This window comes from Lissotriton vulgaris, unplaced genomic scaffold (genome assembly GCF_964263255.1).
Source record: "Lissotriton vulgaris unplaced genomic scaffold, aLisVul1.2 SCAFFOLD_563, whole genome shotgun sequence".
Classification (NCBI taxonomy): domain Eukaryota; kingdom Metazoa; phylum Chordata; class Amphibia; order Caudata; family Salamandridae; genus Lissotriton; species Lissotriton vulgaris.
In genome coordinates, this window is record NW_028253855.1 from 185,515 (window position 1) to 201,433 (window position 15,919).

At 44.0% G+C, this 15,919-nt stretch overlaps 1 protein-coding gene across 2 annotated transcripts in view; it reads right to left on the minus strand.

Annotated features, from left to right (window-relative positions):
- Positions 1–935: 935 nt before the first annotated feature.
- LOC147660723 (E3 ubiquitin-protein ligase TRIM39-like) overlaps positions 936–15,919 on the minus strand; it is a 148,019-nt gene continuing 133,035 nt past the window's right edge. For both annotated transcript variants that reach the window (XM_086951507.1, XM_086951508.1), the window contains one exon: positions 936–1,447. In XM_086951507.1, the coding sequence (XP_086807633.1) occupies positions 936–1,447 (512 nt within the window). The remainder of the gene's footprint in view (positions 1,448–15,919) is intronic.

A 15,919-nucleotide genomic window follows, 5' to 3' on the forward strand; every position in this document is an offset into this window, starting at 1 on the left:
TACTGGTTGCGTGCTAATTTGTGCTACATGTTCTATGTTGTTCTAAAAGTATTCTATGTGCTAATTACTATTCCTAAAAAGTGATGATTCCTGACAGTGGTCCAGGTGGCCCTGTCTTGTAAATATCCCCCTTGTAAATTCTGCTCGTGCCTGTTGGCACAGTGTAACAATATGCGTGTTTTATCTAATGTGTTTTTGATATAATACAAAGGCTATTTTTATATAACCTTGTGTGGAGTTTCCTTTGTGGTGGGCCTTGGGTGTTGTTGCTGGGTGCGCGCGCAAACACTTAACCTACATAGCCTCCAAGTTTAGCCTTGACTGCTCGCGCCACGTTACCTAGAGGGCGAGAGAGGGGTTATCTTGGTGTGTGACTCCCTTGCCCTGACACTTAGAAATGGCGATCCCTGACTGACCTCGACGCGAGTCTTGGCCGGCCGGGGTCCCGTTTCTAACATGGGGAGATGGGGATTTTAGCGTCGACAATTCTTTGTTGATTACTTTTGCAAAGAAAAGACCAGACGCTTTCTTCTGCAGTACCTTTTTCAAATTTTTCCCAAAAATAGCTGTATTTTGGCCAATTTCTTGGTCCCCCCCCCCCCATGGGGGAATCTACAAACCCTGGGTACCTTTATACTCCTCAAAATGTTGGAAGAAAAAGAGTCAACTTTGGCGTGGATGCCTTATGTGGACAAAAAGCTATGGTGGTGTAAGCGCAAACTAACCCAAATAGTCAAAATTTAGCGTGGCACGGGAAAGGCCTGGCAGCGAAGGGTTTAAAATTGTACGAGGAAAAGAGATACATAGTTTCAGGTGAAGCTTCTGGTTGTCATGGCAACAGGTGAGAGGGTCATTGTGAAGAAGGTTATTGGAATGTTGATATTTGAAGATTCTTTGGAATGTTGGTGTTTAAACTGGGGGTGACAGATGGGGGCTCACACCAGCCTCAGCTCCACTCCTCCCCAGAGACCGAGGATCGGGAAGAGCCTCTGCGTGAAGTGTTCCTGCGGGAAGGAGTAGAGAAGCTCCATGGAGTCATTATTGTACAGGGACAGCCGCCCCCCCTCGTAGTCCAGATACACCCCCAGCTTCAAAGGCTTCTCACGAGGGGACAGGGGGGTCAGAGGGGAGGTGAGAGCCTTGTACTGACCCTTATACCCCTGCACAGCCCAGACTCCCCCCTCAGGTAACCATGTGAAGGCTCCCTTCCTGTTCACAGACTCTGCTGCGACCCCCACACGCCACAGCGCCCCCTCCTGCAGCAGCTGCACCTCCCAGTAATGTCTGCCGGAGGTGAACCCCTCGCTCCCCAGCACACAGCCCCAGTTGGTGAATCTCTTGGGGGTGTCCATCAGGGACTGTTCTGTGTCCGTCCATCTCACACGTCTCCCCCCCTCAGACAGGAGGAGCTCACGATGAGCTGTGTCAGGATCCAGAGTCACCATCCCTGCAGAGAAGAGATTCACAATTAGAGATTTAATGACACAAATAAAGGCTGTAATTGCTGCTTCTGTTTTACATATGATTGATTTACTCCACACCTGGAACGAGCACGCGGCGCTAGAGAGCGCAGCACTAGACCACTCAAAACACTAAAGCGTGCGGCACTAGACTACTCGCTACACTAAAACAAGCGGCACTAGACTGCTCACTACATTAAAGCTCGCAGTACTAGACTGCTCACTACACTAAAGCGCGCAGCACTAGACTGCTCACTACATTAAAGCACGCAGTACTAGACTGCTCACTACATTAAAGCACGCAGTACTAGACTGCTCACTACACTAAAACGAGCGACACTAGACTGTTCACTACACTAAAGCGCGCAGCACTAGACGGCTCACTATATTAAAGCATGCATTCATCTAGAGCACACTGATGGAGCAAGATGAAGAACAAAATTTTGTTCATACTTGCGAAGTTAACCTCTCGTAATTGTAATCAAATTAATTAGCATGCAGTGAAATTACTAATCAACTTAGTTTAAAATTGCAAACATCAGTACACGCGGGATTAACTTAAAATAAGCTTATATGTTGCAAACGCAAAGAAGAAAATAATAAACTAAGTTGTCTATTGTCTTTGTCAGTATAAAATGCGGCTGTTTAACTAATGGCATGTGCTTATTATGTGTGCTTATGTTATGTCTTTTCTGTGACAAAAGCTCATGGAGTTCATGCAGTTCCTGAAGGAAGAGTAAATATAATGCTGCCTACTTGTGCTTCTGCTAGGTAACATAATTAACAGGATTAATTATTAGAAGGGGGCGGGTAACAGAATGGGTCTCAATTCTTTAATTATTAATGTCTTGTGTTTGTTTAATAATAGTTTCCAAAAAAGAGAGGCCTAACAGATGATTCGAAAATGGCTGACAGAGATGCAGACGTGAAAACTTGTCCAGAGTGGAGCCTTGCATGTGCGTAATAGTGAAATTTTTTATTGCACAATCATCATTAATTGAAAGAACAGTTCTTTGCTTGAATAAAATGTGCTCACGGAGAGAAGGCTCAAGGACAGGAAGAAAGTGTCTGCCAAGATTAGGAAGTAATGTTCTGAACTCGAGAGTAAAGTATCTTTCCCAAGGAAACTGAGAAACGTGGAAATGAATAGACAATAGGGCTTATGTGAAGCCTGGACTTGGTCAAAATTCGGAGGTGACCTAACTGTGGACTGACATGGGTCAGCCAATAAGAAGCCTGGATTTCATTGAAAGAATGTAAAATGTAGAAAGTTTAGATAGAAAGAAAGGTATAAAACTTGACATCATGAGCAGGGCAAAAAATCTTGCTTCCCCATTCCTGTTTGACGTGAGGTGCTGTTGGACTTTTGGTGCACGTAAGGACAGCAGACTTTAAATGTTATTTTCCTTTTCAGGTGAAGTGAGAAATAGTCAGGGAAATAGTTTTAGGGAATGGAAACTGCTATTCTGCTAATATTTCATGTTTCTGCACTTGCTTAAATAATGCCAGTTTATTAATTCATTTTTCTTAATGAAATGCTGCTTTCATATTTGCTTATAAAATAAAGATTCTAAAACGTAAATGCTTTTTCTTATGAAAAAAATAAAGTTAATAAATTAGATTTGAAACGACAAGCTGGTCTTGTTTATTCATGGTCTAGTTTCCATCAGTTGATCCAATCGCCTTAAGTGGTCTGATGTAATAAATGATAAATGTTTAAAACCATGGTAAAAGATGATAAACTGCAGTTGTATATAATATTGTAAATTTTATGTGAATAGTTTAGAAAATCACACCACTAGATTCAGTTGCTCAAAAATTGTCTGATTGGAATTATGGGCCTTGTAAGTGTTTCATGATTAATGGGGAGTATTAAGGTAGTAGGTAGTGTTATTGAGACAGTTTTTCAATAGGAGCGCTGGATCAATTACTTGGTAGCAGAGTTCGGTTACTATGGTAACTAGCATGTTACATGGTAATACATAGGATTGATGTCTAAAACATGTTAAGTTTGTTTAAGTTGTTATATGTAGTTAAAAGGTTTTTTCCAGCAGTGTGAAAATTCCTAGTTGTGCCGGCATGAGAAGTGTGACAGGTGAAGTTACACAGTGCATTTGTTCTGTTTCAAAATAGTGGTATCGTCGTATATCACAAGTGTTGTGGACGTACAACACAAGTTTAGGAATTTTAGATGTGTAAGGTAGAATGCATAGTGAGGATTGTCTATGAAATCGTAGCTTTCGAGTATAGGAACTCCTGTCCTGTTTTAAAACTCACTGCGAAAAGAGTAGTAGATTTTATCTAAGCTTGAGTGAAGGGTAAGGAAGCGTCGTCTATCTTACTGGCGAATGAGGATTTCTATTGGTGGGTTAGAGTCCTAATAAGGATTTATATATGCATGGCTAGGGATTTTTCGGTATGAATGTGAGTAAATGAATTTGTAATGTACGATCGAGTGAAATCGTCATTATTTGTAAGAAGGGTAAAGTAGCCTTACTTTATTGACGAATTTAAATATTCTGTGAGAATAGCGTTGTCTATTTCACGCGAAAGAATACTTGAATGTTTGAGAAAACTATCACTTTAATTTAGTGAAACAGACAAATGGTTTGTTTTTGTGGAGTTACTAACTAAATTCAATTAAAAGATCTGTAAATATGGTGCTGTGAAATTTTTTTGTAAGGGAGGAGTCAGTTTACGGAGTGAGAGACAGAGAAGCTGCAGCGGTAGCATACGTCACAGGAGACGCGCTGTGATTGGCTAACATACGTAACGGTGTTCGCACATGTGACTAAGGCAAGCTTACAGCTGATTGGCTCATTCTGAAAAACAGTAATTCTATTTGTTGAGCAGAATAGTGACGTAGCTTAACCTGATTGGTTTGTTAGTGAGTTTCGCGCACGGATTGGTTGGTGCCACAGAATAACAAGGAAGTTATTACGATCTTTACCGAAGTAAGGAAAATTTGATTAAAAGACATGGATTATTATTACATGAAAGAGAAAAAGAAACTTTCCTGGTTTCAGAAATTGAAAAACAAAATTAAACCTGACAAGAAAATTTCAACGCGAATTGGAAGATTAATTCATAAGTACAAAACACCTGCAGCTTATATGTTAGGTGAATATGGTTATCATACTTGTCTTTGGATTGAAAATTGGATGAAGTATACTGAAAATGATGGTATATTAGCATGGCCGGAAGATGGATCATTTAACATAGCGGTTTTGAGAAATTTAAGAGAAAGAATGAGGGAGCTCGTACCAAAGCCTAGACCTACTCAATTTGAAGCTTTAGTTGAATGGGAAGATGAAATGTTTGAATTAGAACGAGAGAGCAGAGGAATATCAAGGGGTACAGGATTAGGTCTTGAAAGAGAAACACATCAGGATAGAATGCGTCGATGGAGAAAAGCATACATGTGTGTTTGTACCCAGTGAGACTAATTGATGAGGTAACTGGAAAAAAAGTGTACCTAAAAGAAAAATCATATTAGTGAAGAAAGTGATTCAGAAGATGCGGTATTAGAAGAAATTTATACGCCACCTTATCAACCAGTTTGTTCATGGAATTCTCCAAGTGCTCCTCCAAGAGAAATAATTGATGAGGCATCCCCTAAAACAAATGTGAATTATAGAAAAACACCGAAAGAGTAGAAACACGATGTAATTCAAATTTATCAGGAGAAAATAGTAATTATACTGAAACTCCAGTTCAGAGAAATGAAACCCCAAGAAATGAAAAGAGAAAAGAAAGGTATGAGGAATTACCAAATACCTCAGAATACATTCGTTCTGCGAATGAATTAATACAGCAGTTAACTAAAAGCATGGAAGCAGTAACAGTACCTGTAACAATTGGACCTGTTCTTCCAGTATTTGATCAAAAAGAAATTAGATATTCAGCTTTAACTGTTCCATTAAATTCAGAAATACAGAAAGTACTGACCCTGGAACTCCAGAGAAGAGTCTGAGTAAAATAGATTTAAAGCAAACCCCAGAATGTAAATTACTTGATGTTGCAAAATTGAAAGCAGATTTAGAGGAATTAATAATTGGAACAATTGGAACTGACAGATTGAAAGCATATCAGGATGATGAATTATTATTTATTTGTAAAAGCATAACATGGAAAACGAAAAACAAATATGATCAATTAGAAGACATGGCTTTTGAATTAGAAGTGGATTTGAGTAAACAGAAGAATTTGCAGAAAACTTATAGAGTGGATTTCTCTGAAAAAGACATTGAAAATATGAATACCACAGGAAGAATCACTCATGTAAAAGACTTAATTGTGATCTTGAGAAAATGGGGTGAATTAAGTAAATGGAGAGCAAAATGGGCAAAGAAAAAAGATGAAGACACAACAAGCTTAGCTTTTCCTATCAAAGAAAAGGAAAAAGTAGTAAATGAGTTTCCAATGAGAGAAATAGCAGGAGGAGGCTATGTGCATGTCCCATGGACAAGACAGGACATTCTAATGTTCACAAATGATTTTCCTTTATTAAGAGAAAAACCTGTAGAATGGTATCGACAGGTAGACAGATTTGTGAAAGTTTCAAAAGTTCTATGGGTTAATCTTGATGGATTCTTTGACATAGTTGTCCCATCAGATCTATGGACAGAATATAAAATTTCTATAGATTGGCCTAGAGAAGAACCATCTCGAGATAAGGTAACAGGTGCTCTTTCATCAGACGTAATGAAAATGTACGATAAGGTAATTGTATTTCTGAAAAGCAAGATTCCCCCAAAAGAGGTAGATTGGGTTAAAATAGATAGAACAACCCAAGAGCCGAAAGAATCAGTACATTCATTCTATGAAAGATTACTACTGGTATTTAAACAATACAGTGGTTATGAACATTTAAGTGAAAAAGATATGAGCCACTTTATATACAGATTTGTATATGGCCTAAGACCTGAAATTGGTGAAATCTGGAATAGTTGGCTGGCAATCGCTCACAGTGGATGATATTTTGAGAAAAGCAAAATACTGTAGTGAGTAATTGGATGCGAAACAAAAGAAGCTGAAAGAAAAGGCTATGTGGGCACAGGTAAAAGTGGCTGAACAACAAATAGCAACTTTAGGAAATAAAAATGTTGATCAGAATCAAGGGAAATTTAAAGGTAATTATAATAAACCAAAATTGATGGGAAATATAGAAGAGTTAAAACAGAAACTCCCATGTTTTAATTGTGGCGAAATTGGACACTGGAAGCGCGAATGTAAGAATCCGCCCAGAATTCATTTAAAAAATGCATCATTAAATCCACAGATGCAGAATGAAATAAATCAGCAGCAACAGCTACAGCGACAGGTAGTGAATCAGCAAAGTCAGTTTCCACAACCGCAGATACACAACCGCCACTTCCAAACTGTGTAAATGTGCAGAGATAAAGTGCAGAAACAGGATTCAGCGGAGGTGAACAGGTAAACAGATCGCCAAGAGTGAATGTGTCGAATGTTTCTCAACAATTTTGGTTGAAGGAAGATGGAGGGAGTGAATGTGAGGATTACCTCTGACGGTGCCTGAGAGAGGAGGAAGAGTGTGTGCTTGGAGCCACTCTTGAGGTAGATAAATCTGGTCCATTTGTAAATGGTAAAGTGAATGATGTAGAAATTACTTTCCTAGTGGATACAGGTGCTACCCGTTCTACTGTCAGATCAGTGGAAATAGAAAACCTACCTCTCTCTGGTGAAAAGATCCAAGTAGTTAGTGTAGCTAATCAGCAAATACAAACAGATTTAACTGAGCCAGTTGAAGTCGAAATTGGTAAATTTAAGGACATGCATAGATTTGTAGTTTGTAATAGCAGTCCTGTAAATCTTTTAGGGAGGGATATTTTATGTAAAATGAATTGTAAAATATATGCTCACCGGATGGTATAGAGCTTCAAACTCCAGAAGAAGATGGACTGTACAAATTAACAATGTCAATGGTTGAGGCAGAAGAAAGCAAATTATTTCCTGTGTTTGACAAGAATAATCTACTGTGGAAAATAGAAAAATTGATGTACATAAGCAGCGTTCATTTGCCCTCTCCCGTCCCCCTCCCTGTAGGCACCACGTATACCCTGAAATATTGACCGCATCACTCCGCCAGTAAAAGCCCGTGCCCATATGTACATGACAGCCATTTTAGGCACCTTGTCCTCTTGCCCACTCATTAGAATCACTGGCTTCCCACCTGCGCGTACCTTACACCCCCTCTCTCATGCATAGACCGTGAAACCCTCTCCCTCTGCGCGACCCTGCTGTGAAAGGCAATTCTCCTGCTTAACCCGCACAAAACCCCCCATTCCTACTTGGAGAGGCATCCTTCGCCTTAGCTGACGTAGCCCTCCCCAGCTGCACCTGACTGTCCCCGCTCTCTCATGTACGGGTCATAAGATCTCTCTCTCTCTGTGTGACTCTGTCCCTGTGTCCACCCTGGCTACCCCTCCCTTCTCCTCACATGGGCAAGTCATAAACCCTCCTCTTCTGCAAGACCCTGTCCTTGAGAGTCACGGCCGCGCCTGACCAACACCTCCTTCCCTTCCATGAATGCCCCTCTGTTGACAAGCCTTCCCTCCGCGCTCGATTGTCCACGCGGCATGAATACCACTCCTTGATGACCCTTTCCCCCGAGTCCGGCTGACCACACATGTCCGAGGCCATCGCCTGAGCCAGGAGATACCATTTACTGCCCTTATTGTATGAAGTCACTCCTCTTCAAAGGATCCTCTATTGGTCTTAGCCACCCCACCCCCTGGGCTATGATCAGGCGTACACATCCTACGAAACACTCAGCTGCGTGATTACCCTCCCCTCTTATCAGCAGGTCAAGGGTCCCCATTGTGAACATGTGTGGGGTAGGATCAACACGAGGATTATAGGGATGTCTTTCTTTTGCGTCATACTGTCCTGATTGTGTTATCAAGTGTTCTGTAAGGTATAAAGGCAAGAGTCTCAGCTCACTTGTTAGAGCACCTCCCGAAAGACACTGTGTTTCGTGTCCGAAATGACTGGCTCTCCTCATGAGTATTAAACTCTGTTCTTGATTCCTGCTTCCAGCGCCCGTCTCTTTATTTGGTAATTATCCAACATGGGAACTAAGAGGCGGTTTGCGCCAGCGGCCTGGGCATCGATAGGATTACGGGCTCATTTTCGACAATTGGCGTCCCAACGCGGGGTCCATCAGTGACATAGGGTTCGGTAAGAGAGATCCAGACGAAGAAGTGAACATCTAAATGATCGGGGCATGCCTGCCTTGAGAGGGCCCTCGCCCGGCTGCCGATCGACAGAACTTCACCAATTCTGAACGGACCTCTCTTGAGTGACCTATTGTCCTGACTAGAATCCCACAGGAATGCTACATGGAGTAAGAGAACGATCGGGCGCTGGAGGAGGAAGTCGGAGAACTGTCTGTATGGTCCGGTCCGGGTAAGATTAGGTAGGGCGTTCTTACGCCTGATTGGTAGGGTGGTTCTATCCACCTGATTGATTGATTGATTGTATTGAAAATCGGTATTTGTATACTGATATTGTTGGTATTGGTTCATTTAGCTTTGAAGGCTACTTGACATATTGGTTCTCTTCTGAGAACGAGACATTCTCTGTTTGCAAACAGCGGCGAATAGGAACGTCGTCCCTCTTTGCAGATAGAGAAGGGTAGGTAATGCAGACTTTTGTCCCCGGTATTAATCCGTCATGCCTACCTTTCTCCCCACTGGATTGTTTGAAGTCGATTAATAATCGATTGTTGTTCTTTGAGATCTTCCCTGTCTACAAACTGAGACGAGTAGAAATATTCTGTCTTCCTTTTTGGATAGCGAAGGGCAGGTAATGCAGACTTTTGTCCCCGTTGTAATCCGTCATGCCTGTTTTTCTCCCCACTGATTGGTTGGTTGCCTGGACATTGTTGTTCCAGGAATTGTTTCGTTTGAGGTATTTTCTACTTGCAAACAACGTGGAATAGAAATATTCTATCTAGTCTTTGCAAATAGTAAAGGGTAGGTTATGCCCCTTTGTGAATTCGTCAGTCCTACCCACTCCCCACTGTTTGGGGGGTAGCTCGCATGGTCTGCCCAGGAGACTACCCTTATGGAGGACATATGCTCCCCGCTCATGGGACATTTAGTGGAAGTAGACCATCTGGTCCGTCCAGGAGGCTACCCTAGTAAATGGAAGTACATCGCTCGGTCTGTCCAGGATGATACCCTAATGAAGGAATATATGTTCCCCTTTTGATCGATAATCTCGTTCCACCCCGGACCATTTATTGGAGGGAACTCGTCTGGTCCGTCCAGAAGTACCCTCTAGTGAAAAGGACACATAAAAATATGAAGTGATCACCGTTCCCTACTAACAGAAAACTTTAGCTCGAAACACGCTAAGGAAGAGAAAGAAAAATAAAAAGAAATCAGGCTAAGTCAGTAACCCCCTGATGAGCTTTTGACTTCACTAAAAATAAGAAACATTAGAAATAGTTCATAATAAGAAATATAAAATGGCGAAAAGTTTGGCACCAAAAATAGCCACGAGGTAGCTAGGCTTCACTGCCTGTTCCTGCTCCCAACATGTCTGCCTCATTGCCCGCCACGCCCAAATAACGGTCACATGAAATAGAAACAATCCAATAGGTACCTACCCCCATTCCGGAAGCTCCCGAAGTGCAACAGGCCTGCGGTTACGCCCATCCGGAAGGCGAGGCCTCGAGGCACGAGGGGCTCGCCTGACCACGGTCGGGAGGAGATGATGTTGGGCAGGCGGTCCAAAGAATGGCAGAGACCTCTCCTTCTCTCCTCCTCTGCTGCTCTGCAGGCTACGGGGGGGGGGGGGCTGTCTTGCCTCAGCCACCGACCACCCCCCCCTTCTGTCTCTCGCCTGGTCCGACCCACGAAGAAGGCCGAAGCCGGGGGCGAGAATGGCGGCAAATCAAGTAGTCCCGCCACATGTCAAATTCCTGGACAGTTCCAGGTAGTCCCCCTTTTGCCAATAGAAAAGGGGGGGCTGTCTTGCCTCAGCCGCCGACCACCCCCCCCATCTTCAATAGCCAGCACGGCCAATATCGAAGCGACGGAGCCGAGGAACGGCGCGGGGTCGCTGGAAGGGGGAGGTGACGCGAACGAGCCTCCCCCACCTCCCTCCAGGTGGAGGCTTCCAGCGACACCCCAATGCTCTTACTTAAAGAGGGCCAACATCAAAAAGCGGTCTTCGGCCCAGGACGGGCACACGCTCCATGCCTTCTCCCCTCAACCTTGAAGATTCTATAAGAGCCGGGGGGCACCCCGATCCCTCCGCATGGGTGCCCCCGCCCCCTTCACTGGGAACCACGACACCGGTGCAACTCCTGCCGGCACCAGCCTCGGATTGGAAATGGCTAAAATGCAGCCGCGGCACAGACTTGTTCAGTTCCGGAGGAACACCAGGATGACCCGGTAGGAAAATTGTTGCCGCCCTTCCCACTCTTTGACTCATGGTCCATATTTGATAAACTGTTGACCACATAGCACAAAACTTTTTGAACTGCCAACGGAAAGTTCTGGGCCAACCACGCGAGACTAGAGACTTTCTGACTATGCTGAAACTCGCCTGACCCCTCCCAAAATGGCGCCGACACAAAATGAAACGTATTTGAATAAACTTTGTTGTACCCTGATTGCGCAGCTTGTTGTCCCGAGATCTATATGCAGTTTTTGGATAATGAAAGTAGATATGAAGGATGTTGAGTATGTGCTTGGATAATGAACTGACTTAGGGTGGGTACTGATTATGATTTGGAAAATGAATTGGTGTAACTTAGGTAAAGAATGAGTATTGGATAATGAATTTATGAATTAATTAAAACTGAATTCTTGACATGCATCATGCTTGCTCTGTAAGAAAATCTTAATACGATTTTATTGCACTGTTGCACTTTGTGCAATGAACTGCCACCAATTTCGTTTATTAAAAGTATTTTGAAAAAGAAAGCATGGTTGTAGCAGTTGCATTAATGAGTTTTGGATGCCTTACTACTGTGAGCGAAGAATAAGTATGATGAAGGATGTAGATCAGAAGGGATCAGATATTTAGCAACTACATTATGTGTCACAAGCAGCCGGAAAGGTGTTTTAGACACCCTTAAAACGACACCACAGAAATGCCACCTGGCCGTCACCCTTGCACTTGACAGAGAGAGTTACGACCAAGTAGCTCATGTAGATACGCAGATCGTCAATGATTATCTATCTGACATTACTGGTCCCTCTAGGCTTAAACGCCGAGATGGTAAAGAAATGCAGTACGCGGAGATAGGTCGAGTATGTGGTAGGTAAAAACATTTTCGGACTACTACATGCTGATGTACTTTGAATGCTGCCCCCCCCACCCCTTCTTTTCCCTCCCTTCTGCAGGTCACGTCAGTACGTCGGCTGAAGTGTGGAAGAGCGACGGTCGGACCACCGACGAAAAAGGAAAAGAGGGAATATGTGTGTAGTCGTTATAACGAAGGGTTTTTAAAGAAAAGACGTAGGCTTAACATGACTGTTCCTCCTTAGGACATAGCGACCGAGAGGATGGACTGACGTAGATACTGGACAGGTACTGAATGACGAAAAAAAAATTTGACGAAAAATTGACTAGAAATGATGTGTTAAATAATGTAACTGGACGTTTGACTGGTTAGGGAAAGGACAAAGAAAATTGTACGGGTAAGGGTTGCCACGGCACCACCCGCCTAGGAAGTTAGAAATGCTGCTGATGTTCAAAATGCACTACCCCCTTTCTCACACTCTTATAGATATAGCCAAGCTGTCCGACTGTTCTCCCGATCAATACTTGCCGTTGCCTCAGCCTGGAGTACTTCCCGCCAAAGGAGGGAACAGAAAAATGGTTTAAGATCCAACCATGGGTAACTAGCACGACCAGGTTAATTTCTGATCGACCAACCGAGGTGTGAGTATTGGTAATTGGGAACACTCGCAGGCGTGACAAGCAAGAAGGGAAAGGGGGGAGGGTAGAAAGAGCTAAGCACGTAGATAAATAGGATAGTAAAGATACGTAGGATATATATAAAAACAGATCTTGTAGGCTAACAATTGTTTCCTGTCTTGTCGTGGATGTCTTGTATATGTGTAATACATGTGCCGTCTTCCCTGTCTGAGTTTGTGTGTGTGTAACGTACGAATTTATGTCTCCCCTCTGTCTGTATCTGCATGTTACCTGACCTTTGCTGTTCCGTGTTGTGAGCGCACTAAATGACCTATTTTTTGTACACGTCTCTCTCTCTCACCACCCCCTTATCTCTCTCTTTCTCTCTCTCTCTCTCTCTCTCTCTACATGTCATACGTGTACCGAATGGCTCGTTTAGATTGCGGACGACTCTCACTCTCTACGAGAGTCTCCCTATTTTCTCTCCCTCTTTTGGTAAAAATTGTGCCCCACCGGCACCCGTCTGATTTGATACATATTGAACGCGAAGGTGTTCAGCGAAAATTGACCGAAACTAAAATGATTATATCTCGCCATATTACTGCCTCTCCTTTCTGTAAAATGTATGAACTTGAATTGGCTGAGAAGGAAAGGACAGGTCAGACGACTAAGGTCCCCCAAATCTGGCCATTTATAGGGGAACTGTATGTCAATGGCACCTTATGTCTGTTCTTCAGAGACGAACGCCAACGTCTAGATTGAACCCCCAATGCCCAGATTGCCCCACCCCTTTTGCACCCAAGCGCAAGCGCCCGAAACATCCCCGCCCCATTTTGATAGAACCAAGTTGCTGTCCCGGATATGAGCATGATGACCATGAGTAGCTGTTGACCCTCGAGAAAATGTTGTTTTGCCTGACTGTCGATGATGGCACCCCCGCCCTGTCTGAAAATGTTAGCCAGTCCTGAAGGGAAATGCTCCGTAATGTTGAAAATGATGTAACGCACAGTTGATGGGAATCTCATTTATCCTCACTTGAGTTATAAACAGGACAATGAATAAACCTGCCATAAACTCAGTAGGAATGCTGATACATGCACTGCTTGGTAATAGGACCTCTGACTGTGACCAATGAGCGTATCTCCCAAATGCGTAGAATTGGGGGAGGAATTCACATGCGTAGATATCTTCTTCTGCCATTTCTCTAAAACATTGTCTTGTACCTATTCAAAGATTCACGATCACCGAAGGAGATGGGTCAGATGTGACGTACAGCCTGACTGCGGATCTTGGGACTCGTGTGACCTCGACCAAAGGTGGAGCCGCAGAGCAACAGGATACGGGACGAGACCGCAATTTCAACGTGGAAAATGAAAAACGATGGGCCGCCTCGAAGCCCCACGCCTGCTAACCCACGTGTGCCTGGAGTCTCCGTCCCCCTTCCTTGGGCCCGATGGATGGGCCTGCCTGCTTGTTATCCTTTGCTCCCTTGGTCCCTTTTGTGTGTCCCAGGAACTCTGACCCAACTCCGCTCTCTCCCCTATCGACTATTTGAACAACACTCACCCTCATTCCCACGTGACTTTTTGCCAAAGGAAAAGAACTGCATTTCACTGGGAATAGGTGCTGCCGCAGAACTATGGGTGCCGAGCATAAGGCGCCACCAACCGGATTGTTTAGGGAACAGGACTGTGGTCTAACAGCAGAGGACTGACCGCACCCTGCAACGCGTAAGGATAGAACTGAGCTGGACCCATAGCTCCACCGCCGGTGCTCAACAGCGCCAACGAGAGTACACGGACTAGAGCCTACCAGTGATGGCTCACTGATAAAAAGACACTGGGACGAAGAGATCATGTGTATTGAACTGAATTCCGCTCTCAACTACCTGGTCAAAACTGTTCATTGGTCACATTTTTTGAGTTAGAAAGATTTATGCTATGTAGTGCGTTTAATTGTCAGGAACACAACGAAAATGTAATTTCCTATGTGCTGCATTCTGCCCATCACATCAACTGTTCATGATTTTTGTGCAATATGTTAGTATTGACAAATGCTATTTCATCAACCACATGTTTATATGTACGCCTCTTAACTAGGAGGGATAGGAAAATGAACTTTGTTGTTTATATATACCTCCATCAATTAGAAAAATGAACTCTGTTATGTAAAAAGGGGCGACTGTGGAAAATAGAAAAATTGATGTACATAAGCAGCGTTCATTTGCCCTCTCCCGTCCCCCTCCCTGTAGGCACCACGTATACCCTGAAATATTGACCGCATCACTCCGCCAGTAAAAGCCCGTGCCCATATGTACATGACAGCCATTTTAGGCACCTTGTCCTCTTGCCCACTCATTAGAATCACTGGCTTCCCACCTGCGCGTACCTTACACCCCCTCTCTCATGCATAGACCGTGAAACCCTCTCCCTCTGCGCGACCCTGCTGTGAAAGGCAATTCTCCTGCTTAACCCGCACAAAACCCCCCATTCCTACTTGGAGAGGCATCCTTCGCCTTAGCTGACGTAGCCCTCCCCAGCTGCACCTGACTGTCCCCACTCTCTCATGTACGGGTCATAAGATCTCTCTCTCTCTGTGTGACTCTGTCCCTGTGTCCACCCTGGCTACCCCTCCCTTCTCCTCACATGGGCAAGTCATAAACCCTCCTCTTCTGCAAGACCCTGTCCTTGAGAGTCACGGCCGCGCCTGACCAACACCTCCTTCCCTTCCATGAATGCCCCTCTGTTGACAAGCCTTCCCTCCGCGCTCGATTGTCCACGCGGCATGAATACCACTCCTTGATGACCCTTTCCCCCGAGTCCGGCTGACCACACATGTCCGAGGCCATCGCCTGAGCCAGGAGATACCATTTACTGCCCTTATTGTATGAAGTCACTCCTCTTCAAAGGATCCTCTATTGGTCTTAGCCACCCCACCCCCTGGGCTATGATCAGGCGTACACATCCTACGAAACACTCAGCTGCGTGATTACCCTCCCCTCTTATCAGCAGGTCAAGGGTCCCCATTGTGAACATGTGTGGGGTAGGATCAACACGAAGATTATAGGGATGTCTTTCTTTTGCGTCATACTGTCCTGATTGTGTTATCAAGTGTTCTGTAAGGTATAAAGGCAAGAGTCTCAGCTCACTTGTTAGAGCACCTCCCGAAAGACACTGTGTTTCGTGTCCGAAATGACTGGCTCTCCTCATGAGTATTAAACTCTGTTCTTGATTCCTGCTTCCAGCGCCCGTCTCTTTATTTGGTAATTATCCAACATGGGAACTAAGAGGCGGTTTGCGCCAGCGGCCTGGGCATCGATAGGATTACGGGCTCATTTTCGACACTACCTGAAGAATTAAAAGACACAGTGAATGTAAAAAATGTGGGATTTCACTGGTGATGAAATGGGTTTGATGAAAAATGTAGACCCAGTAAAAATATCAGTAAAACAAGGAGCAGATTATCCAAACATTCCTCAGTATAAAATGAAAGCAGAAGTGATTGAAGGCGTCACTCCAGTAATAGACAAATTCATAAAACAAGGTGTTTTAAAAGAAATT